Source organism: Cyprinodon variegatus, unplaced genomic scaffold, assembly GCF_000732505.1.
Source record: "Cyprinodon variegatus isolate N-32 unplaced genomic scaffold, C_variegatus-1.0 Scaffold556, whole genome shotgun sequence".
NCBI lineage: Eukaryota > Metazoa > Chordata > Actinopteri > Cyprinodontiformes > Cyprinodontidae > Cyprinodon > Cyprinodon variegatus.
Genome location: NW_015151009.1, coordinates 341742 through 365580, shown reverse-complemented (window position 1 = coordinate 365580; position 23839 = coordinate 341742). Strand labels below are relative to the sequence as shown.

General features: G+C 38.9%; 1 protein-coding gene across 1 annotated transcript in view; it reads left to right on the top strand.

Moving 5' to 3' along the window:
* zfpm2 (zinc finger protein, FOG family member 2) overlaps positions 1 to 23839 on the top strand; it is a 198905-nt gene that overhangs the window by 47337 nt on the left and 127729 nt on the right. The window contains exons 2-3 of the mRNA XM_015391689.1: positions 3444 to 3602; positions 16268 to 16369. Coding sequence (XP_015247175.1) covers positions 3444 to 3602; positions 16268 to 16369 — 261 coding nt within the window. The remainder of the gene's footprint in view (positions 1 to 3443; positions 3603 to 16267; positions 16370 to 23839) is intronic.

Here is a 23839-nt window from a genome sequence, read left to right as displayed (position 1 = left end):
TTTTCTATCTCATTGTCGTACCTTGGACTACATACTGTACATGAAGGAAAACTACTCCCCTCCTCCTCCTTGTTTGAAGGCAGGCTCTGTTTTGCCACGGTGAGGTGAAATGCAGACGTCCTCTCCGTGGTGTCATTGGCCATCTGAACTCCGGCGGAGGCTTGATAAGAGGCAGAAGCAGCAAACAGTCCTCTGGCCCAGTTCGTCAGCAGCCCCCTATAGAAATGCACCGAGGAGCGCGGGTCACACAGAGAATGTGACAGGATTTTAAACAGTACACAACTAAATATAGCAGGAACGCCACTATCAGAAAATGAGTTAGGAGTGTGGTGCTGGTCGTTTAGAAAGTCATTATTCTTATCATTGCTGTCTCTGAAATAATTTCAGGTCTCTCCATGCAATGAATACTGTATAATAAGCTAAACATGTGAGAATGCAGGCAAACTTTTGCCATCTACGCGGCTCTCAAGAAGTAGCCCATCAGGCCCCCTTTAATGATCCAGACAGGGTGGAATATTTCATTTTTCCATATTCACTAAGGCCCCCAGTATCTCTATCGCTCTGAAAATGCTCCATTTAGTTACTATCTGCTAGAGTGGGGAAGTGAGATGCCCTTATTCTGAGTCTATTAAACCTCAATTCTATCTCATCTTATCTACCTAATCTGTGTGTCTTATTGACCATGAAGTTTATCTTTAATCTCCCTTTACTCTTATTATCTCACAACACTGTAGGTCTATTTTCTGTGCCGCAATAGTGCTGCCTGTATTTGCGAGCAACAGAGGAAGAATCATTTAGCTGTACACACGGTCCTCATTCAGCTGTGTAATGGAATGTGTACAGACCGCGCGTATAGAAATGTATTTCCTTGCTTTCTTTCACACCGTCTTCATTTGCCTTGGCAGAAGCTTTTAACGCCAGTCATACAAGCTCCCCTTGATACTGTGATATTTATCTCTCGGTATCATCCTAAGCGATGGTAGACTCATCGAGTCACTTCACGCCTCACTTCACTCCTCTGCGAATCAGCAGAAGGCATCAGATAAGATCATAAAACTGTATCCTCATTTAAAAGCAGCACTCGGCCTCTGCAGTGTCTATTAGAGATCTGTGCGCTAATTCTTTTCATGTCCCGGGCTCCTGCAGATGCTGGCTTCTACAAAGGAGTAATTTATAAGACTAATGAAAAGAGCAAGCAGTTTGTGGACATCAGGGGGGTCTTTTTATGAGGCTTCGGGTGCGGAGAAGAAAGAGAAACAGGAGGGCTGAAATTATTGCTTTATTAAAGCTGAAGGGTTCACTCCTGCTGCAACAGAACAAACACGCTGAGAGGCGTGGAGAGGATACCAGTGCACCTTGTTTAAGTGATGAAGAAACATAACTAGTGACAAGTAGGACATTTGAACGGTAAAATGTGGCACCGGTTTACTGTACTCCCACCTTTTTTTTTTTTTTTTTTTTACTGTATACAGGCTTTTGTAATTTGGTTGGGAACAAAGGCTTTCAGCTAAAGGTCTGCTGTTGGATTTAGGAATTTCTTTAGAGTGGGAAAGGAAATGTTTTGCATTTTCAGTCTGCATCATTTATCCGACCATTTTCGGTCACGCTTATCCCAAGTAGGGTCGCGAAGGGTGCTGGTGCGTATCCCCAGCTGTCTACTGGCGAGAGTTTGGGTACACCCTGGACAGGTCGCCAGTCCATCTCAGGACAACACAGAGACTAACAAACATAAAGACAAATTTAAGAGAAACCAATTAACCTGACAGTCATGTTTTTTGAACTGTGGGAGGAAGCCAGAGTACCCAGAGAGATCCCACGCATGCTCAGGGAGAACATGCAAACTCCATACAGAAAGAGCGGGCCGGGAATTGAACCTTGATCTTCTTGCTGCACCGTCTATCCCATGGTCCAACAGTCCCTTCCTTGATTCCTCCTGTCATTATTTCCCGTCTTTTGCTCTTTATTATTTACTTCCACCTGTAATTCTTGTCTCATTTCCTCTTCCTAACTTTATTTCTAGTGTCCTTTCTTTTCTTTTGTGCTTAATTAGTCCTTGGTTTGATCCTTTCTCTACATACATCTGTCTTTCCTATTATCCTTTCTTCCTTATTTCCTTTCTTCCTTGTGACTTGCACTCTTTTGCCCTTCCTTCCTCTCTTCCTCCTTTATTACTTGTATTCTTTATTCCTTCTCCCCTTCTCTTCTCTCCTTTGTGGCCTTTCCTACTTGATTTAATTCAATCCTTGTGTCCTTGTGTCCTTTCTTCCTTGCATCCTTCTGCTCTTGTCTGAAACCTGCCTGGTGTCGAGGTTTATAGGGATTATGTTTTTTTTATAAACAGTTTTTTTTTTTAAAAATATGGGATTTCTCTTATTTCTTTAAATTATAAGCAGTTTAATGGAAGTTTTTAGCTGTTTTGGAAGGAAACATAAAAAAAAAACATCATTGCTGGACCAGAAGTCCCAATATTGAAACATAAAAAGCTAATTTTATTCTTTTTTTTCCTTTTTCTTTCATAAACATAAAAACAGTCACACATTTTTTTCATTGCTGTTTTTATGGTAATGCATGGAGAGAAAAAAAAAGACTGCAGACATGTTTTCAAGACGCAGAAATGTGTGCCAGATGCACCATTATCTTAATAACATTCAGAAGCCGGGTGAGACGTTTTTCACAACTAATACAATTCAGGTAGCAGTACAGTAATTCCATCAACAGCCTTGATTGAAGCAAAAAGCAAAAAAAAAAAAAGGTAATATGCAAATACCAAAAGAGATGTACAGCTACAAGCAAAATTCTGGAATCATTTAGATTTAAAGAAATAATATTGCACAGAGGGGGGAAAAAAATTAATCACACGGAAAAGTGTCTCCTTTAAGATTGCACTGGTGTATTACCCCGAGGCTTGGAATGTAAATGGAAAATCAACATTGTACCCTGTGATAAGGCTAACAAATTAATAAAAGTATTTTTCTCTCACTCCCCCCCCCTCCACTCCCATGCTGATCCCTCTATGAAAAGTCTGGAAAGGATCTTTTTTTTTCCTCCCCCCTCCTCCCTCCATCTGTGTGAGGTTTTGTTTTGCAGGTAGAAGGATTAACATCAGGCTCACCTTGGCTGCATGTCAGCTCGCTTTTCTCACCAGCGTCACAAAGGACTTTTCCTGTAGCTATTGAGGAAAGACTTTGTGAAATATTGCTGCAAATATAGATTAATATATATTTATCTTACTGACAGGACTCTGGGTGCACTTGAACATAGCGTAGACAAGACCGTGTTTTGAGTTGCATCTAAATCGGTTGGATTGCAAGAAGAGGGGCGCAAAGAAGCAGAAGTTCTTTGTTTGTTCTTGAAAGCCTGAAGGATGTGATGAAACTGCTGAACATTTCCCTCGTGTGTCTGTGTGTGTGTTTATGTATGAATGTGTGTGTGTGTTCCCTCAGGTCCTCTGGAGGATGGCCTGGAGGAAGAAGAGGAGGAGTGTGTCTCCGAGGAGAACGAGCTCCTGGCCAAAGACGAGTTCTCGGTGGAGGAGAACTTCCCGGCAGAGTTTGAAAGCGAGAACATGAACTGTGAAGACATGGAGTACTTCTGCAACAAAGGTGAGGGGTTGAGGGTAGAAATCATGCTCAAAATGTGGTGTGAAAGACTAGAAGTGGATGAAAACTTTGATGAGTGAAGTATTTCTCCTTAGTGGCAGAGAGAATTTATCCTGCACCCCAACATTGACTGCCTGCAATTCGCCAAAGAGCAGTGGTTTGATCTGAGAGTGCATTGGAAAAAATTATCTTGAAATAAGTAAAAATTTCTTAAATTAAGTGTATTTACCCTTAATTTGAGTAGGTAAATGAGATAGTTTGCAAATGGAATGAGTATTTTTACTCTTAAAATGAGATAATTAGATAAAATGCACTTGAAATAAGTTAATGCAACTGTGTTTTTCTTATTTTAAGTGTAAATTGTCTTGTTCCATTGGCAAAATGTATCTTTTACCTCCTCAATCCAAGAACAAATGCACTTATTTTAAGAAAAAATGACCTATCTGGATTTAGATTTTTTCCAGTGTGAGATGGTATGTTTGGACCGCCAGGTTTCTGCTGTGCTGCAGCCCTCCTCTGCTACACTCAGCAGCACCTGCTACAGCTCGGAGGTCCAGCACTTTAAAGCGCCACTGCATCGCCAAACGCGCTCCACTCCTCTTTGAACTGCAATTCAATTAGATTGCCTCTTTGTGTGTTTGTTTGACTTCAGTCACACCTTGCCATCACAGAAGCTAATTTGTGGTCTGCTTCAGGTTACAGTACGAAGATGACAGGCTCGTCCCGCTTCCCTTCCCCCCCCCCTCCGTCCCACCTTCAACAGCCTCTGGTTGTGTGGAGCTCGCTGCCCCAGGTGGCCCCCGCTCTCGTTGGCGCACGGATCCCTTAAATTGGACTTTTTAATGAAGAACCGATGCTTTGAATGTCTGCCCCTTCGTTTGTCTTTCAAAGGAAAAATTTGTTTAGACTTATTTCCACCCCCAGACACTTCTAAACTGATGTGCCTTGTGGGATTACAATTATTCCAGACGAAATAAATCTTTCATGTTTCAGGTAGGCTCCCCCCCAGTAATCGTATCAATAATGTTTTCCTTTTGTTCTCAGGAGGGGAAAAAGTTGAACGGCCCAATTGTTTAAAAATTGCAATTACAAGCAATGTCTCGGTTTCTTTGCCCTTTTCTTTGTCTTTCTTGTAACACGAACATCCTCAGACTTCAAAGCACAATGCATGGGCCTATAACCACCCGTTAGTCATGAAGTAGATCGTAGTGTATATGGCGATTTAAAAAAAAAAGAGGAAAAAAAAAAGTTGTGGAAATCTTCAAAGAACCTCGCCGGAGTTGCTTGATACTCCCTTTGTTTTGGATAAAACCGCCAGAAACTAAGACTCAAATCTTCTTTCCGTGTTTTCGAATAAACTCAACATGACATAGCAATCCCAAATGTCAAATACTTCTTTTCGTGGGCATTGGTAATCTGTTCCTTGTCACACACAAGCCTTAGCAGTCAGATTTTTTTGTATTACTTCCCAATCTAAGCTTACAGTGGCTAAGTCCCCCATTGCCTCCTAAGACCTAAATGATGTACTATCCACTGCTCGGTTTTCTGTGTGGCAAATTCAGTGCTATCTTCAGGTATACCCCCCTCGCCTCTCTTATAAAGCTTTCCTCCATTAGATCTCTATAAAACTAATGTCATAGTGGCTTAAATTTACCCCACTTATGTGAAATTCCTGCGAATTAAACAGGGTGCAATCCTGGCAGCATTAAATGGTTTAAGTGTGTTATTCCTCGACTATAGGAAGGCAAAAAAAAAAAGAAAAAGAGAGAGCCCCCTTGATTAACTAAACCCTCTCAAATGCGATGGCATGCTGTAATTAGCCCTGTGCGGACTTGAACGTGGGTTTAAAGGCAGCCACTCATCCCATGGCCTTTATCTGTGGCTGCTTCCTCGAGAATAAGGTCTCCCGTGTAAGGTTCCTCCACTGAGCAGCGGCTCTCCGGTCTTAGCTTAGCCTTGTATCTGTGTAGTCACTCTCTGAAATGGGCTTGTCAGGGAGACCTAAAACCTTCCATTAAAAGTTTCAGTCCATAATAGGTATTAAAAAGCTGTAGGAACACAAAGAGGAGTACCAATTTTCATTAACATATGAAGCACTTATTAACTTTGATCAGAGAGCGGTGAAGAAGCAAAGCCGCTTAAAGGCGCAAAGGTCAAGAAGTTGAATGCCACCAAAGACTCAGCCATTTGCCTTACCCTTGCAGAAAAGGGTCTCCACAGATAAGTGCATGGAGCACCTTGACGTCCCATTTGGTCTGAGGCAGGAGGAACCGTGAAATCTGCTCTTAGTTTTGTTTTGTTCAGGTTCTTAAGGAATTGGAGGCAGTTGATATGTTTCTCTTGTTAAACGCCATGATTTCTTCCAAACCTCCCTAAAGTCACCTGCAGATGTCCAGCCTTCTACATGTGTAATTTTCCTGATGGCTTTATCACTTTGTTTTTCACTGATAGGGCAGGCTTCAGTGCCTTTAGATACTAGAGCTTTAAATCCAGATATAGTTTTTTGCAAAAGTATTCACACCCTTCGGACATTTTCACTGTTTGTCTGTATGCATCCACAATATTTAATATATGTAATTGTATTTCAGTGTAAAAGACAGATAAAGGGTAGTTCTTAACTGTTTTAAGGTTTTCCATTTTATTTTTAACAAAGTTCGAAAAATTGGGTTATTAAGTAACTTTGAATCTAATAAATCTCAATGCAAGTAAAATTTTTTGCTTTCAGGTGGTACATAAATAGTGAAAATATTCCATTCCTGTGTAACTTATTCTCAGCTTAAATGTGATTATTTAGAATAGTGAACAAACAGAATCATAGAGACTAAAGAATATGACAGACAGGCCAAGAGAAAAGTGGTTTTAAAGTAGAGTAAGGTTAGAAAATATATCTTAATGACGGTTCGATCGGTCAGCTGAATGTAGAGAAGGTATGGCACAACGACACACCGACAACACATGGCCTTCCACCTAAATTAGCGTGGTGTCCTTGGCTAACATTTATAATGGAAGCAAAAGAGATGCTGATATTTAAGATTAGCTTGGGGGGAAACAATCAGTTCCACATAAGGATGTAAATAAGTGATCAGCTTACAATTAACTGTTGATTGATTATTTATTTGGTTAAATTTTCTTTTATCGAATGAGTTGATAAAAACAGCTAAAAAGGGATTTCATTGTGTTTTTATCTCACTGTCATCCACTAGAGGGCACACCTCTGTATTCTTAGGCAGATTCTCACTGGTATTTGCAAGAGAAGTAATACCAAAGCAAAGGCATGCGAGAGCAGAAGTATGAATCCATCCAGAGTCTGTGCTGGGATTATTTACTCTGTTTAATGGTGATGAGGATGCAGAATGGACTTCACACAGTTTTTTATGTAAATGTAAAGACTGAATTAACTCCATCCAGTTATCACCTAAATAGCGCTAATTTAGCTGTGCTGCATGGTGGAGGAGCGTCACTTCTCTGCTTTGTTCAGAAGCAGTGGCGCCACCACGGGGTGGCCACGGTCACCATGTGCAATGTCCTGGCCAGCCCACTGGCCACCCCACTGGCCAACCCACTAACCACCCCACTCGCACTGGCCAACACACTGGCCACCCCTTTGGCCAACCCACTGGCCGCCCCACTGGCCACCCCACTCGCACTGGCCACCCCACAGTGTAAATTGTAGTACCATCAGTTTATTTTTCACCATAATTTTTTGAATTGAAAAAGCTTCGTGGATGAGAAGCGAAACATCTAGTGGATTGTTTTAAATTTTCTTTGTTTGGAATACCTATGACCTGGATGACTGAGAACCTTCACCAGCGTATCAGTTTATTTCTACATGCAGGTTTATCTCAATAGCCTAACCCTGAATTTATGGCTTTTAGTTACAGTGTGCTACTCCAAGATTTTTAGTGGCCCCATCTGGCCACCCCTGTGAAACATTTCTGTAGGCTCCACTTCTCTGAAGATAAGGATGTGATGATATAGATGATATGTAACATGATAGAGAAAGATATGTAGCAATTAGCACCATATATAGGTAAAACTTTTGTAAGGTCATTCACTTTATGGTGCCAAATTTTAACATTACTCTGAGCAACCAGAACCCTCTGTTCAAAAGCACTGCTAACACCACAAAGTTTATTCAGCTATTAATGCTGGATAACACTAATCAGATAGCTATATCATAGTTAGCATACACTTCTTTGAAACAAAGTGGTAAATTGTCAGCGAGTTAGAGCAACATACCCTGTCTGCTAATTAGTTTTACATCTTTGTATTTAGATAATCATACAGTTTGTTTTGATTAAAATCAAATAGGTTCTTGATTGACTTTATCTTATACATATGTGATATGTATGAGTTCTGTTTTGTGTAAGACAACATTTTATTTTGTTAATACAGTCAGTATTGAATACAAATGGCACAATACATTGTTTCAGCATATTGTGACAAATGATATTTACATCTTTATTTCATGGAAAGATCTTCTTGTTACAAGAAAAACAAAATGGCAACCTATCATACTTAGTTGTTGGACAAGATCAATTAACTTTGGATTAATTAATTAACATTAGAATTACATTTCTAGTTCTGCACTTTAAGATAAAAAAATTGCGGTCAGTTGGTAAGAACTAAAATGTTTTTTATTTACTCACATGCAAAATGCAATTTGTGAATGACCATCTGCTGCAAAACACTAGCGGCTGGAGCAGAGGTTCACCTTCCAGGAAGACAACGCTTAACACAAAGCCAGAGCTACATGGCTTAGATCAAAGCACGCCCACTCAGGATTCAGACATCCAATGAAATCAAATTAAAGTATCTGTGGCCAGACTTTAAAATTGCTGTTCACGGTTGCTCTCTATTGAATCTGACTAATTTGCAATAGAAAACAAACCTATTTTCAGACTCTAAAGATGATTCTAGAAAGTATTCACTATTATTACAAAGTCAAATACTGATTAGTTTGCTGGTTTTAAGAGGAGGGGGGATGGTTTATCGTTTGCAGTTTTTATTGATGTTATATAATACTTTATGGTGGTTTTATGCAGTGGTTGTTTTGAGTTTAGTTTCAAAAAGGGAGCTAAAAAATTAAGTTTTTTTTATTTTAAATTTTCCCCTGATGTATCTTCTGGCCATTTTAATTAATTTTTATTATTTAGCCATATAATGGCTATAGCAAATAATTGCATTATTTTATAGAATACTGCAAGCCCATGGACAATAAAGTCCAATCTAGGGAGGGTTTGCAGTACAAGCTTTTTAAATGTATCTAAACCTACTTTTCAGCTGCAACTTGGGAAATACAGACCAGCACCATGTGCAGAATAAACAAGACATTTTAAAGATGGTCTGTCTACCTTTCAGAGTTGCAAAGAGGGGGGTACTATATAAAGAAACAACCTTTCTTTCCCCGGGTAATTAAACAGGATTCTTACCCTAAAAAAAGTTCCCCCTCCATTTCACATTTATGGAGGGTTTCCTATTTTTCCAAAGCGTGCAGATCAACACACTGGCTCAACAGCAAAGATTTATGCTCCGCGGCTGAAGCACCCGGCTCTGGAATTGGGAGAAACACTCCTTTTCAGTGAGCTTGTTTTTTTTTTGTTTTTTACTGAAACTGTGAAATTTCACCTTGTCGCTTCACCCCGTTTTATTGCTGGCTATATGTGAAGTTCTGCGCAGGATGTTGCCACAAGCTGTTCCCTTTGAGCGGTCCAAGTCTTGTCTGATGACAAATGACTTCCCATCTCGGCTCCGACAGTAAATTTACATGTCACTTCATGTGTGTCGTTTCCTCTGTGTAAAAAAACAAACAAAACAACCTTTTTTTGGAAGTCATATTCCATGATTTTCTTTGTTCAGGTTTTACTGTTGCTCCCTGTGTGTCAGGATATATCAATAACAACTAAATATGAATGCTTGCACTCTCATGCACTGTCCTCTACAAATGATAGGAATTACAATAGGGCAGAAAATATTTTATCAGAAGTGCTAGGTGAAAGCAAGGGCTGCAGGACTTGGTGTAGCAGATGAAAACCCCACCTTGACCCCTCAATATCCTCTCTGTGATGAAATTCACTTGCTTCAGTCAGAGGCATGTAGCAGCAAGGAGAAAGTCCCAGAATTAATTAGTCTTTGTGTAACACAGAAGTAATCAGAATCTCCAGCAACACAGGAGGAAGATCTCCTTTCACAGCTGCCAGTGCCCAGAATGGTAAATGTAGAATTTTAATGCACAGTTGATGCTGGAGAATATGGGGAAATGCTAATTTGCAATGCGATAAGATGAATCGAGTCATCCCTTTAGCCCCATTTGACTCAGTGGAGGAAATTAATCATTAATGTTTGTTAAGTATGACAATCTAACTGGGCCAGATCTACATGCTCAAAGACTGAGGCAGAGCGAGATAAAGACCCAGGCTGCAGACGGGGAGGAAAACTGCCAGATTCTGTAATGATGGGAATTTATTGGCATTTAAAGAGACAGTGCTGAGGCATTTCTCTAATAGCCTCCCTCCATTGGAGTGCTGTGCCTGACACAAATTGCATGCATTTCCCAACCCTTTTTTTTTTTTGTCAGATAGCAGAAAAGTCTTACAGCTATGCTTGACTTTAGTGAAAAAGGTTGCTTTCTGGAATTGACTTAATCTGTTGCAGCATAATCTGCATCAACAAGAAGAAATCCCATATCAGGATGGAACGGGGGGAAACTGCAATCCTCCTATCAAATATCCTGAAAGTTGAGGCCAAACTGCTTTAGAAAGTGTCTGGTTTAGAAAGTGAAAAAGATAAAGAAAATGCAGAAGCCATATATACCTCAAATTGATAGATTTGAATAATTCGATTTAAGGTACTTTAATAGATATTTTTAATAGTTATTTCTAAACTAGCGACCTGACCAGGGTGTAAATGCCTTTCGCCCATAGGCTGCTGGAGATAGGCATCCATACATCCATCCAGGGCCTATCTGGATGGATGGATGGATGGATGGATGGATGGATGGATGGATGGATGGATGGATGGATGGATGGATGGATGGATGGATGGATGGATGGATCCATCCTTGTTAAGGCTGATTTATACTAAGAAACCAGGTCGTCTGCGTGTGTGTCGCACTGAATGCAAATATGCCCCCGCCCCCTCCGCAGACACTCTGCTGCACCTCTCCAAAATTGTAGGTGGCCGCAGACAGGAGGCCTCTGATTGGTCAAATCCACATCCGCTCTACACTATGCGTATTTCCTGTTTGGTACCTTACCGGCTTGTTTTGTTTGTATGACCGCCATTGTGGAAAACGACCTTCTATCACTTATAGAACATGATCAGGATTAAAAGGCTTCTCTTAAGTCTATGAATCACTGAATGGCTTAGCTCCAAAATACATTAATGACTTATTTTGGGTGGATTAATCATCCAGACCTCTCAGGCCTTCTGGTTCAGGTTTACTCTGCCCACCTAGACCCAGAACCAAACATTGGGAAACAGCATGTAGTTCTTATTCTTCACTAATCTGGAATAAACTGCAAGAAAAGTAGTGCTACTTCTAAAATTGACTGGGAGTAGTACTAAAACCTTCTGTAACTTTAAATTCAGATTAAGAATGTATTTGTTAAGAGGTGCCTGTGACATCTAAAATGATTCTAACACATCTAACACACTGCTATCTATTTTTACAACAATTAGATTTTTCCAGCTATTTAAATAACCATTATCAATAAAAACGCCTTGCCTTGCTTAAACAAATGTTAAAGACAAAATGATGAGTTTTTACCATGTCCAAAAAAAGGTTTAGCTAATTAAGCCGCAGTTTGTTTCTATGTCTCTATATGTTGTGGTTAGAAAATCTTAAACTTAGGCATATATTTACAGGAATAGACAAGTTCATTATAGTCAAACATCTTGTCTCTTCTAAAGGCGACAACTGTTTCTGCCACAGTCAAAGCTATATTAAAAGTTTTTATTGTCCATTAGCTTGGCCCTCCGGCGCCTAATGGAAATACAGGCCACTCCATCGTTGATACAAGTTTTTGCATTTTTGCATTATAAATGTATGGTCACCATTTAAGATACTGGTTGGCTTGCAACCAATTAGTTTAAATAAATTCTAGTCTGTGTTGAGATAAACTCCTATGATCACCCAAAGCGGTGGCCTCATCTCAGTAGCTGTTAGCCTTAAACCTTTCTTAGGATTTCTTCATTTAATCTACATATCTATCATTTTTCTAAAATAACTAGTGGAACCATTAAAGATGGTACCTTAAACTGACACATTGGCTTAAAATAATTTTATTTTTATACGTTTAAGTCTTTAGAATCTGTGTTGAGGATTAGACAGATCTGAGCTCCTTAAAGTCACGCACGACTGATTGACATTTTCAAGGGCTTTCTGAGCAGAGACAATGCTAAAAGGAAAAGCCAATATGACTTTGTTGCTACCTTGCTCGAGGAATTGTTTGTGTAAATCGCCTATAAGCTTATTGACCCGAATGCGTGGCACGCTGCGTGGCGGCTGTGATTTGGCTGGAGAGCCGTCCTTTGATGGAGCAGCGATAGGGCTGATTTTAACAGCTCACTGGCTCCTCTTCCATGCCCGCCAACCCTGAACGCAGCAGGCCGCCTTGCCTTGCCTTGTCTCACCAGCCCTCCCCTTAGCTCCTTCCCTCTTTAGTCTTCTCTCACTCATCTTTAAATGTAACCATTTGATCGCATGGCCGAAGCAAGACGGAAATGATTGTCAAAAGGAAGAGAAATCATTGAGAATCTGTCTCCTTTGTTTAAAATGCAGAAGGTTTCATTTCAAATTATGAGACAAGGCTTGATTATTTTGAATATTTAGAGTAGAAATGAAACAGAGCTCCTCAGTCGGTCAGTAGATTCTTAGAAATGCTAACACTGCTCATAATTTCTGCCAAACGGTGAGGTGAGCAGAGGAATGCCGCTCCAGCACTTCTTCCTCCTTCTTATTCCCTGCAGACAACTGTGCAGGAAACTTCATCAAAGCCCTGTGACATTGTTCCCTGTGAGGTTGCCTGGGCGATTGTGTTTAAAATGCACTGCAAACTGCATTAGATAGAAGGCAGAAAATCCTTAATCACTGCTTAATTAAGGAATCATCTTGTAGCTTCATTTCCCGAGCCGTAATTAAACACTTCCAATACGTTTCGTTACAGGGCTTAGCATGTTCGCCTGAGATCAAGGTAGTGCCTTTAATGTTATCTCACCAGCTCCTTTTTTTTTTCTTTTTTTTTTAAAAACTCCGCTCCATTGGAAGGAACTGTTGATACACGCCTTTGTTATGCTCATCATAACACGAGCCTGGTATGCTAAAGAGGTTCTCCAGGCCCAACAATAAATAGTGGGGGAATTGAGTTGAGTGGGCTCCTTAATACAGTGCGAGGGAGGAGGAGCAGAGGGAGAATTGCCAGCCCAAGCAGACACTTTTATTAGCAAAACTGGGTCATAATGACCTCATGGATTGTAAGTAGGACATTTCTGAAGACTTCCCTTCAGTATCACTTTTATTTTCTTTTTTTGTAATGCATCTTCTATTTTAGTGTGAGGCAGAGAGCTGACATCCTTTTGGCAACATTCGCTACCTTCTTTGAAGTGAGCCATGTCAGGACAATAAAGCTAAATAAGCAGAGTGTGTGCTTGATCAGGAGACGAACCACGGCGAGGATGGACAGCGTCCTGTGGGCCGTGGCTCAGGGAATGTAACATTAAAAAGCTGCAAATCCGAAACACAAGATAAACAGCTAAAGATCGGCAGGTTAGGTAGTAATTACATTTCCTGACTATGGAGAAAAACAAAAACCCTACACCCCAGGCAATGCTGTTATAACCAAAATCCAAGCTGGCTAAGTTATTGATACTACCAACCATCCCTTCCAAATAAATACAGCTGAAGCATTGCCCTAATGTAAGCTTTCCTTCAAAACATCCCAGTCTTTATGGACAACTATTTAGTTAGACCTTCTCTGTCCTTGTTATAAAAAAAATAATACGACACAGAGGCGCATCTCTCCTAACCACTGGAGTCTAGACTGGAGACCAATCATTAGACGCCATCTGTATATTTAGCCTTTTATTAGGAAGGCCATTTTCTGTTTCTATTCAATTTATTTATATAGCGCCAAATCAGAACACATGTCATCTCAAGGCACTTTATGGAGACAATTCAACCAGATCATACAGTCAAATTGATTCAAAGTTTTCTATGTGAGGAAAACCAGCTGATGGCATCAACTCATTGACTTGAATGCCTTCCAAGCATGCTTGTAGCGACAGTGGAGGGGAAAAACACCCTTTAAACAGAAAGACATCTCCAGCAGAACCAGGCTCAGTGTGAGCGGCCTTCTGCCGAGGCCGACTGGGGTTCAAGGAGACAGAAGCAGAGATAGAAAAGAAGCAGAGATACAAAAGGCAACTGTGAATCAGCTCCACAGGCGACCCAGTTCAGGAAAAACAGCCTGGCAGACGAGCTCCCATGTCAGAGGATGAAGAGAGCAAATACAGTTAGTCACAGTCCGAGAAACTGGGATGACGTGGCAGTGGGGTCAGCCAAAGGAGTTTGCCCTGCAATCAGAGGGTTTGTAGGTTAAATTCCTATCCTGTGTAGTTGTGCCCTTGGGCAAGCCACGTGACCTGCATCGCCTACTGATGGTGGCGCCAGTGTACGATTTAGGTTTACCATTCATCACTGATTCTGTTATTACGATGATGACCCTGATTTGCTGGCTCTAATATGAGGTGAAATTTGTTGCAAGAAGAGCTTGTTTTGGAAATGGGAAAAAAAAAAGAAGAATTTTTCTGAACTGAAATTTAAAAAAAAAAATCCATAAATCAACTGAAAGATGTTTTCATCAAAAAAGGTTTGAAAAGTAACTGGTTTACTAATTTTTTTTTGTTCAAAATAATTTTTCATATTTTGGTTTTTCGAGTGTTAATTTAATTTTTTTTAATTTTTTTTACACATTTTAATATTTCAAATCTTTTTTTATTTCTGTTTTTCAGATTTAGTTTTGCAAATTCAATTCTTCTCAAATTGGGATTTACAGATCACATTTTCTTCACTTCAAGCCAAATACAAGCGCTTACTCTTGGTACACAAATTGACCATTAAGGTTCATGCAGACCATTAAATTGAATGACCATTAAATCTTTGCTCCACTCTCCAGATTACTGCATAATTTGAAAAGAATGCAATTCATAAAACTAAAAGTAAAAAGTAAATAGATAATTTGGAAGAAAAAAATATGAGAAAACAGCAGAAGCACTCTCATTAACTTTTCCTCCAAAGTTTTTGTTCTGGATTGCATTTTTTCATATTTGTTTACAAAACATGTTTGTAAAAAAAAATGGAACAAAATTTACACCCTAGTCAAATAGACAGATATTATTGATCAGACATAACGTTTTTCATCTTCCATGGCCATGGTCAGTTTAGAGGGAGCCAAATATCTCACCCAGGTCTCTCTGCTTCTTCCAGCCTCCTAAACAAGATTCAGGACAAACCTTTGTTGAAACCATAGGACCTCAAAAAGTATCGTCCTAAAGGGGCTTTGTTAAAAAAAACTATTTTGAGTTAGATTGTTTTCCCTTCCAGCATACCAGTAAGGATATTAAAAGTTTTGCGATGTTACACTGCTGCAAAAAAACCCACACTTTTATTTCAAGGCTTTCAACATGAGTTTATCAGGAGTGCCAATAAATACGACTGGCTCTATCCATATCCTTTTCCCTCTGGAGATTGTAAAGTAAAGTCAAATAATCCATCGTTTTAATCCTGGCCTGTCCTTGACCGTTCACTATTGGGTTTAAAACATCAAAGGAATGAAAAAAAAAATGTGGTGACAAAAGTGGGGGAAAATGTTCCACTAGAAGCCATCGACCCCCAGCCCACCACCCGTTTCATGCCCCGAGCAGGTTTGCCTTAACTCCACTCAGTTTGGAGACACACTGTGCAGCCACTGTGTTGTCCACATTGGATTTATCTAGAGCACCACACTAGAGGCACCTCCTTAGCGCTGATTTATGTTCCCATAAACTTTGAGCACAAACTGTGCTTACTGTAGACATGCAAAACTAGATTTTATTTTACTGTAAGTGTATCAGAGAGCACTCAACAAGCCCTCTCGCTGCAGAATCTGTTTAACTCGGCCTTTAAGCACTTACATCCTGGAGAGAGATACCCAAATATCCCTTAGCAGGGTGTGTGTGAGCCCTGAGACTGTAAATCAGCCCCTACATCCTATAACACACATTGTAGCTCGCTCCACAATAGATCAAAGAGTAATAAATAGCCACCTCTCTTCCACACATTGCTTTCCTTCCTGTTCCATGGGGCTTCCTCCTGTCCCTGCAAGTCCTCATGGGAACTTCTTTCATACAGGAGTGCACAGCTGGCCCCGGTGAGCTCACTGCAAATGCACAAAGCTATACATGCCCGCATTTACACAATGGCTCAAATGTTACAGGAAAGAGTTGTAAAAGCAAATGATCCCTGCTGGGACGCTCTCCAAAGTCCATAAGAATGTACAGCCGGAGCAGTCCATAATGCAGCACTTCATTAAATTAGGTCTCTTCAAATTAAATATGTGGAGAAGTTTGCTCTGCTGTGGGTCCTTAGTGGAACTTAAGGTTTGTTTGGTTTGTTTTTTCTTCTCTAACAGGTGAGAAGGAGGTCAACCGAGAGGGAGGAGATGTTGAGATGGAGGGCCAGAGTGAGAAGAGCAGGAACGCTGCTGTGGGGCCTGAAGAATGGGATGGACCAAGTAAGAGGAGGATCTCTATCAATTTATTCAAGCAACTGTGAAGATATTTTTGATTAATTTATTACTGCCTAACAGTGATGGGACTCAAAGTAGTAGCCTTTCAAAATTTCCCCACTTTCCATGATGGGCCCTTGGCCGGTCCTCTTAGATTCCTTTTTAAACATCAATCTTTGTACTAAAATATTCTTTCTGTCATGATTTGTGGACATAAAGATCTAAAGAGAAGCGTCATCTCCTGGTCAGACCCTGTAATTCAGTGAAAGGGTGGAGTCAGAGTAAAAAAATATACTAGAGGTGGTCACTCCAGTGGCTGGAAGTGGGCTGGCGTTCGGCTGGCGTTAGACTGGGAAGGGCCGTTTTGAATGTCTGCTACTCTAGATAGCTTGAGGAATGGCCACACGACTGAAAACTAGAGGAATATGTTCACATGAGATGAGATGATTAAAGATATTATGTTCATGGGGACAAGATGTTACTGGATTTCAATCAGAACACCAAAGTATATTAAGAATATATCATCGTCTGGGTATCAGTGTCTGCAATCAGAATCAGAATCAGGTTTATTGCCATTGTTAGTGAAGGAGTTCACAAACTAGGAATTTTTTGTGGTACAATCGTGCAACATGAAACATATAATATGGAATAGGTAAATAAAATTATAAAAACATCTAAAACACTGTGGGTATAAGGCAATATCAAATTCAAAAAGTACTATTTGCAATAACACATTTATAAGTTAAATTATTCACAGTATTACACTTAGCATGCCATTGTGTCATTCAGTCTGGTAAATGGAGTTTTTCCCAACATACTATAAGTCACAGAATATGTCTTTCCATCAACTTTTTTTTGTAATATCGCATAAAAAAAGCTTAATGGTAAAAGCAAAACTGAAATCAACCACCAAAATATGCACACAAAAAAAAAGTTTGTTATGCTCGTTTGAGTTTTTTTATTGGCTTTTCCAAAAGAGTATCAATTCAGAAAAGTGGAGGAGGAAACTGGTGTCCTGAATAAAAAAACATTTGAATCTTGATAGCATAAACCATTGCTAATAATCACTAGCTCTACTTGAGCCAAGCGTGATTTAAACATAAGACAAAATTACGCTCTTCATGGCTTCGTTAGTTAGCTCCAATGAATGGAAGCATCTCCAGTTTGCATTACATTTTAAAATTTGTAGAAATTTGCCTGACATTTGGAAGGAAACTTGCTAGAGAGAGATAGAAGCACTGAGGAAGATGAGGATGTCACTACTGATATGATTATTAGCAGCCAATGTTTTTTCTAGCATTAGATAACCCTAAATTTAGGAATAGTTAAAATAAAAATAAGGATCTGCTTCTTTTTCAGAGATAGTTTAAATGTTTCAAAAATCATCATCTTCAGTCCATATTAGATTAGTCAGCTTTTATCTATGTTGTCCCTTAGCAAAAAGTAGTCTACTTGAGGTAAATTCTATTAAGAATACTTAAGTATAAGTATAAGTTTAGAAAGTATACCAAACAATGTACTTTTAGTGTACTTGGAGTATCACTTTAAAACTAAATTGGGACATTTTTAAGTTTACTGAAGTATACTTAAAGTATACTTTAGTAAACAATAAAGTAAACAATAGTATACTCAAGTACACTTGAGTATACTATTGTTAAGTATATGAAATATAGTTAGAATAAGTAAACTCTACGTGCACTGCCTGATTTTAAGTATGAAATAAGTGCACTTTTAGTATACTTGAATAAACAGATTTTTGCTAAGGGGTGGATTTTAGAGTTAGAATAAAGATTAGAAATCGACATATCGTTTATAATTATCTTGGGGAAATTAAATGCTTGAAAACGTCCTAGATTATGTCTAAAAGATAATAACATATAGCAAGAATAAACTTGAATTGATAAAGCTTGCTAGCCTCCGAAGCTAATAATATTGCTAACATTTTTAGCTTTTCTGTTACAACTGCTAACCCTCTGTTAGTTTGTTGAAAGCGGAAATAACTGATGTCATGCTCGTGTTAAAAAATGCCTGAATAAGTATTTTAAGCTGTAATGTGAATGTAAAGTTTGCATTCAAGCTGCTTGTTTGATAACGTTCATTTCTAGAGAAGTGGTTGTTTTTGTGAGGCTTTGACGGTTTGGAAAAGATTAAGAGCAAAGAACGCTGTGATTAATAATAATAATAAAAAAAAATTCACATATAATGACCATGTAGAAAATGTGACACAATTTCAAACTGTTTATTTATGATGGTTGTATGTAGCCTGTTAGCTTAGCATTACTAGGAAGCTGTGAAGAAGATGCGAACTTTAGCAATATTTCACTGAGAAAATAATGCAACATTTTTTGTCATTTACTTAATCATATTTAGTTACTTTAACACAACTCTTTCATGTTAGCAGGGTAGGACATAAAACAATTGTATTAAAGTAACTAAATATGATTAAGTAAATGCCAAAAGCTGTTACAGTATTTTTTGTCAGTTTAGAGGCTAACATCCAGCCAGATTCTTAATGTTAAAAGTTGTTCATGTTTCAGCAAGGTTTATTTTTCCACTTAGTATAAAAAGTGCTGCCACAGAGATGATATTTATGTTTATCCAGAGTACTTTTGTAACAAAGTGTTGACAGCTACCATGAAGATATAACCTTTCTAGCAGACAGGATAACTCAAGAATAGCTTATTTCCTATTTGATTAGAGACTCAAACACTGTGCATTAGTGTATCAAGCTTAAAATATTACATCCATATAGAGAGATCATAAAATTAACAAATAATTATTGCACTAAAAACACCTATACTGACAGTTTCTGCAGTGAAGAAAGTAATGCAACCGTTTTTTGGCATTTTTAGTTACTTTAACATAATTGCTTCATGTTAGCAGGGTAGTATATAAAAAAAGTAACTAAATATGATTAAGTAAATGCCAAAAGTAGTTGCATTATTTTTTTCAGTGTGGATGGTCCTTACTTAACTTTGATTAGACACATATAAATGTTTTAATATCGAACAATCTCTTAAAATTCTTTAAGAATAACTGAAAACTGACTAAATACCATTCACTCTCTCATCAATACTCAAAACTAGTATTCCCTGAATTGTAAACCAAATAAGCCACATTATATTTAGTGGATGCTTTACTTAAAAGATTCACACATTCCCAGCAAAGATGTCCTTTTTTTTTCTCAAATGTTTGCCACAATAACTTAATCTATTTGATGGATATTAAAGGGAACTAGATGGTTGCATGGCAATCAGTGTTCAACCAAAGCCTGCACACCCACTGCTGAACAGACAAAATATGACTCCCTTTTACTGCATAAAATGACCTCCAGAATTTATTCCAGGTACACGAGTTTGTAAAAAAGAGAGAGAGAGATGAAAAAAGGAGAGCTGGAACCATAGAAAAAAGTGGATTTGGGCAAGTTGCGCTCGCTAGCTCAAAGCCCCCTGGGGTGTGTATTTTATACTGACAGTGAATCAGTGTTATCACACCTATCAGATAATGCATTTATCATTAAATTTCACATTTGCATTTAAATCTGGGGAAGGAAATGAGCATTGCTGGCTAAAGATAAGAGCGCTGGGACGACAGTAATAAACCATCACTGTGATCAGTCAGGAGACAGGGCTGAGGGGGTCAGCTCAGAACTATGGGGGCCGTGACAAAAAGAAGGCATCACAAGCGGGGGAGAAGAAAGTGCTTTTGGGCGAGAAAACGCTGAGCTTAAAAATACTGCTGTGAAAGAGAGGGATGGATGTGGCATGACTGGATGTATGACTGGATGTAATTAGGCTTCCTCGATCACGTAGTCACTGGAATGAGAATAAGAGGCTCAGAAACATGCGGCCGGACAGGCAGTTAGCAGGAAGGGAGGGAAAAGTTGGGATTTTATGAAAGAGGAGTCTCTCTTTCCTTCAGTGGAGGAAGTTTAACCCTAGAGGAGGTGAGATGAGAGTTGAGGCACATTTTATAATTCAGTAAACGACAGAATGACTGAATCCACATGTTTAAAGTCCTTTGCCCTGTCCTGTTTAAAAAAAAAAGACTCCTGGCTGTATTCACTGTGTTTTTTTATGTAATTGATTTAGTGATAATTAATGTAACAGACCAACACAACATAGTCTAACTATGTATTTGGAGACAAGTAATGTATCATTTTTAACACGTGGAGTGCACAATACATGCAACACAACAGTTGATCTGCCTAATAGACAATGAGAGATACAGTGTTGCTGTAGATGCTGATTGGTAATGTTGACATCACTCTAACTGATCCCTGATATACCGTAATTTTCGGACTATAAGCCGCACCTGAATATAAGCCGCAGAAGCTAAATTGCATGATTTGTACATATACAAGCGGATTATAAGCCGCAGGTTTTTTTATGTTTACACACAAACTGTCTTGTGCTCGCAATGTCCGTCTTTCTCGCTGTCGTTCTGTCTCATACCACTCGGGGTAGAAGTCTGCTTTCGGAGGACCTCCTTATTCCCTCGCGCGCGGCTACCATACTTGTGTGTTGAAGCAAATGTGACGTCAGCATGGTGCATGGTAAAATCCAGAGATTAAGGTATTACCCTAGTGGCCGTTAGCTGTAAAAGTCCATAGATAAGCCGCATTGTTATATAAGCCGCAATGTCGAAAAATGGGGAAAAGGTTGCGGCTTATAGTCCAAAAATTACGGTATGCTGCCTATTTTTTAGTGTCAGTTCTTTGATTAATATGGTGAAAACTACAATGATAACAAAGAACTTTATATTAACAGTGTCAAGATATGGCTGCTGGTGGCATTAATGAATCGGCGAACACATGCACCTATTGCCTAATGCCAATAATACAGGAGAAAAGCTCTAATATCTGCCAAAAATAGCAAATTTATCGGCCTATTTCCACTGATTACTGCTGCGATTGCAAGTCTTTTGCATTGGTCCCCACCAGTTTCTATGCAAAATGGTTCAGCCTTGTCCAGGTTAAATTGAGAACGTCTGTGGGGAGCAAATTTCTAGCCTTGTCTATGATTCTTAGTTGTATTTAGGTCTGGACTATGCTAGCACATCATCTTATATCGGTATAAACCATTAAACTCTAGCTTCTTCTTTATGATTTAGGTTTTTGCAGTAGAAAAGAATGAGAGATAATATTCCTACCAGCACCTTCTGGGAACCCCTGCTTTGATTTTACAACTTTATTTATTTACCACTGAAATTTTTTTTCCAAAATTGGCTAAATATTTAGCTCCATCCATGTTCCCACCAACTTAGCTGAACTTTCATGCTCCTGCTTAGGAAAGGCATGTTTAATTGTCACTATGGTTTATTCAGTCACACATAGCATGTTGCGAGGACTCCTTTCAAACTGTTGTATATGCTACATAGATTTTGCAAACAGCTAAGAAAACTTGTAATGAGACCCTTTAACAATAGATCCACCCTGAATGGCAAATGTTTGTCCTTTTAGCAGATTCCATCACCTGAGCTCTTAATCTCTACAGCTTTATATAAATTCACCCATCCAGTTTTTTTCTGATCTAATCTGACAATGATACCTAGGCTGGGTGCATCCGCCGATAACGATCTGATAAATGAATCAACCATATATATGAGTGAAGGCTTTGGCCTAGATATACTGTACATGTACTTTATATTATTTATTACTTAATAAGCAGCTAAAAAAGAGAAAGAAACAACAGTTCCATGTAAATTGCACTGGTTTGGATCTCATCTAATCCAGGTATCGGATTAGGATTAGTGCATCTAGGTACTCCAGACTAACCACCGGCCTCTTGCTAACTTAGGAGGTTTTGAATTTTGCCTTCATTTTATTTTTTTTTTAATCTTTGTCATGCTGCAAACACTGATCTAAAAAAAACAACAACAACAAAAAACAGTCGTTTACGTTTTTAAATCATACTTTTGAGCATTTTGAGCTTTAAAAACAAGATGACTAGATATTGTGCATTTTAAATCTGATAGTGAAGCAATTATTTTCCTTTCTTAAACCTAAATCATATTATCCTATTCCCAAATTATCTCTTTTTTTGTCAAATCTTGGGAAAAACATACAAATTTCAATAAAGCTTGATTAATTATTTTTAATTTCTTGCAGCAAAAATGTTAAAAAGCCTTGGAATTTTATAAAACAGGCTTTCTCTTAAACTTCTCCACAGCCTTTCTACAGTGCTCCATGGTCTTTATTTTGTTTTTTCTTTTCAAAAGACTCTCCAATAAAGTACGATCCTGAAATTAAATTAATCATGAGTGAAATTTATTTGTTCTGTGGTAACAGAGAAAAGATAGGATAATGCAAATAGCACTTTGAAATTCATACACATGTAATGTTTTGCTTTTTATACCAACGCTATTAGATGTTGGTCTATTATATAAGCTAATAATTAAATGCGTTGAAGTTTGCTATAAAGTGACAAATGTGGAAAAGTTCGAGGGTTTGAATACTTTTGCAGCCAGGTTATCAGTTTGAAATCTCCCACTTGTTTGCTTGACATCTGTATTATACACCAACCAATTAATGAGCGGCGTACAGCGAGGCATGCATGCCCCTACTGTGTTTTTTCAATGGGCAGCGTGAAGTGGGCAGAAATTAATCTCAGCGCATAATAATGCCATTCACTCTCTCATCATTGCTGCCATGAAAGGTCATTTCCCTTTTTAATTTTTCCCATTGTGCTGGAAAAGTCAGATGGCCATGTTATAATTTGAATAAAGGGGAGAATCAGACAATCAGATAGGGACATTTGAAATGACATGACTTCCTGTTCAAAGTGATTAAAAGCAAATTTATTTAGTTGGAGACTGTCTCCCCTTTAATCTCTTTGTAAATGTTCCGATAGTTCAGCATTCAGAAGTTCTTTGTGATTCTTTGGCTTAAGTTTAAGCAGCTGTGATTAGGATCACCAACAGATAATTTTTAATCACAGCGCGTGTGCATCTGAATGGGCTGTGTTAATGTCCGCCACATAAAAAGCAAGTGAAGCCTTTTAATGAGGTGGGCCGACTCGGAACAAGCCCACCTGCTTTGGTGACTCTATTGAAGCACCTCCATGCCGTTTCCTTTTTGCTGGTTAACAACAAAAGCCCTTTACAATCTTCATCCTGTAATTGAACGCTTTTTTTTTTTTTTCTGTTCGCCGCATTTCATCTCTACTTTAGTAACTCATGTCAAGAGCTGACCACGATTGCCTCGTGTTCTCTGATTGTCTCTGTGTGGAACGGTGGAGGAGCGAGCTGAATGAGTCACTATTAATCTGATAGCTGGCTCCTCTCTGTTGTTCAGAGAGCCGGGTCTGTGATGTGGAACACCCAGCCAGTTCCCTCTCTCCCCCTTTTCTCTCCCCTTGTTCCTACAAGTATGTCCTTAAGCAAATCTCCACACTGATCTTCTGTCTTGTGTTCATTTCTCGTCACGGATGTTTCCCAATCAGCCGCTGATTCCTGAGATAATGTGTCATGCTATTG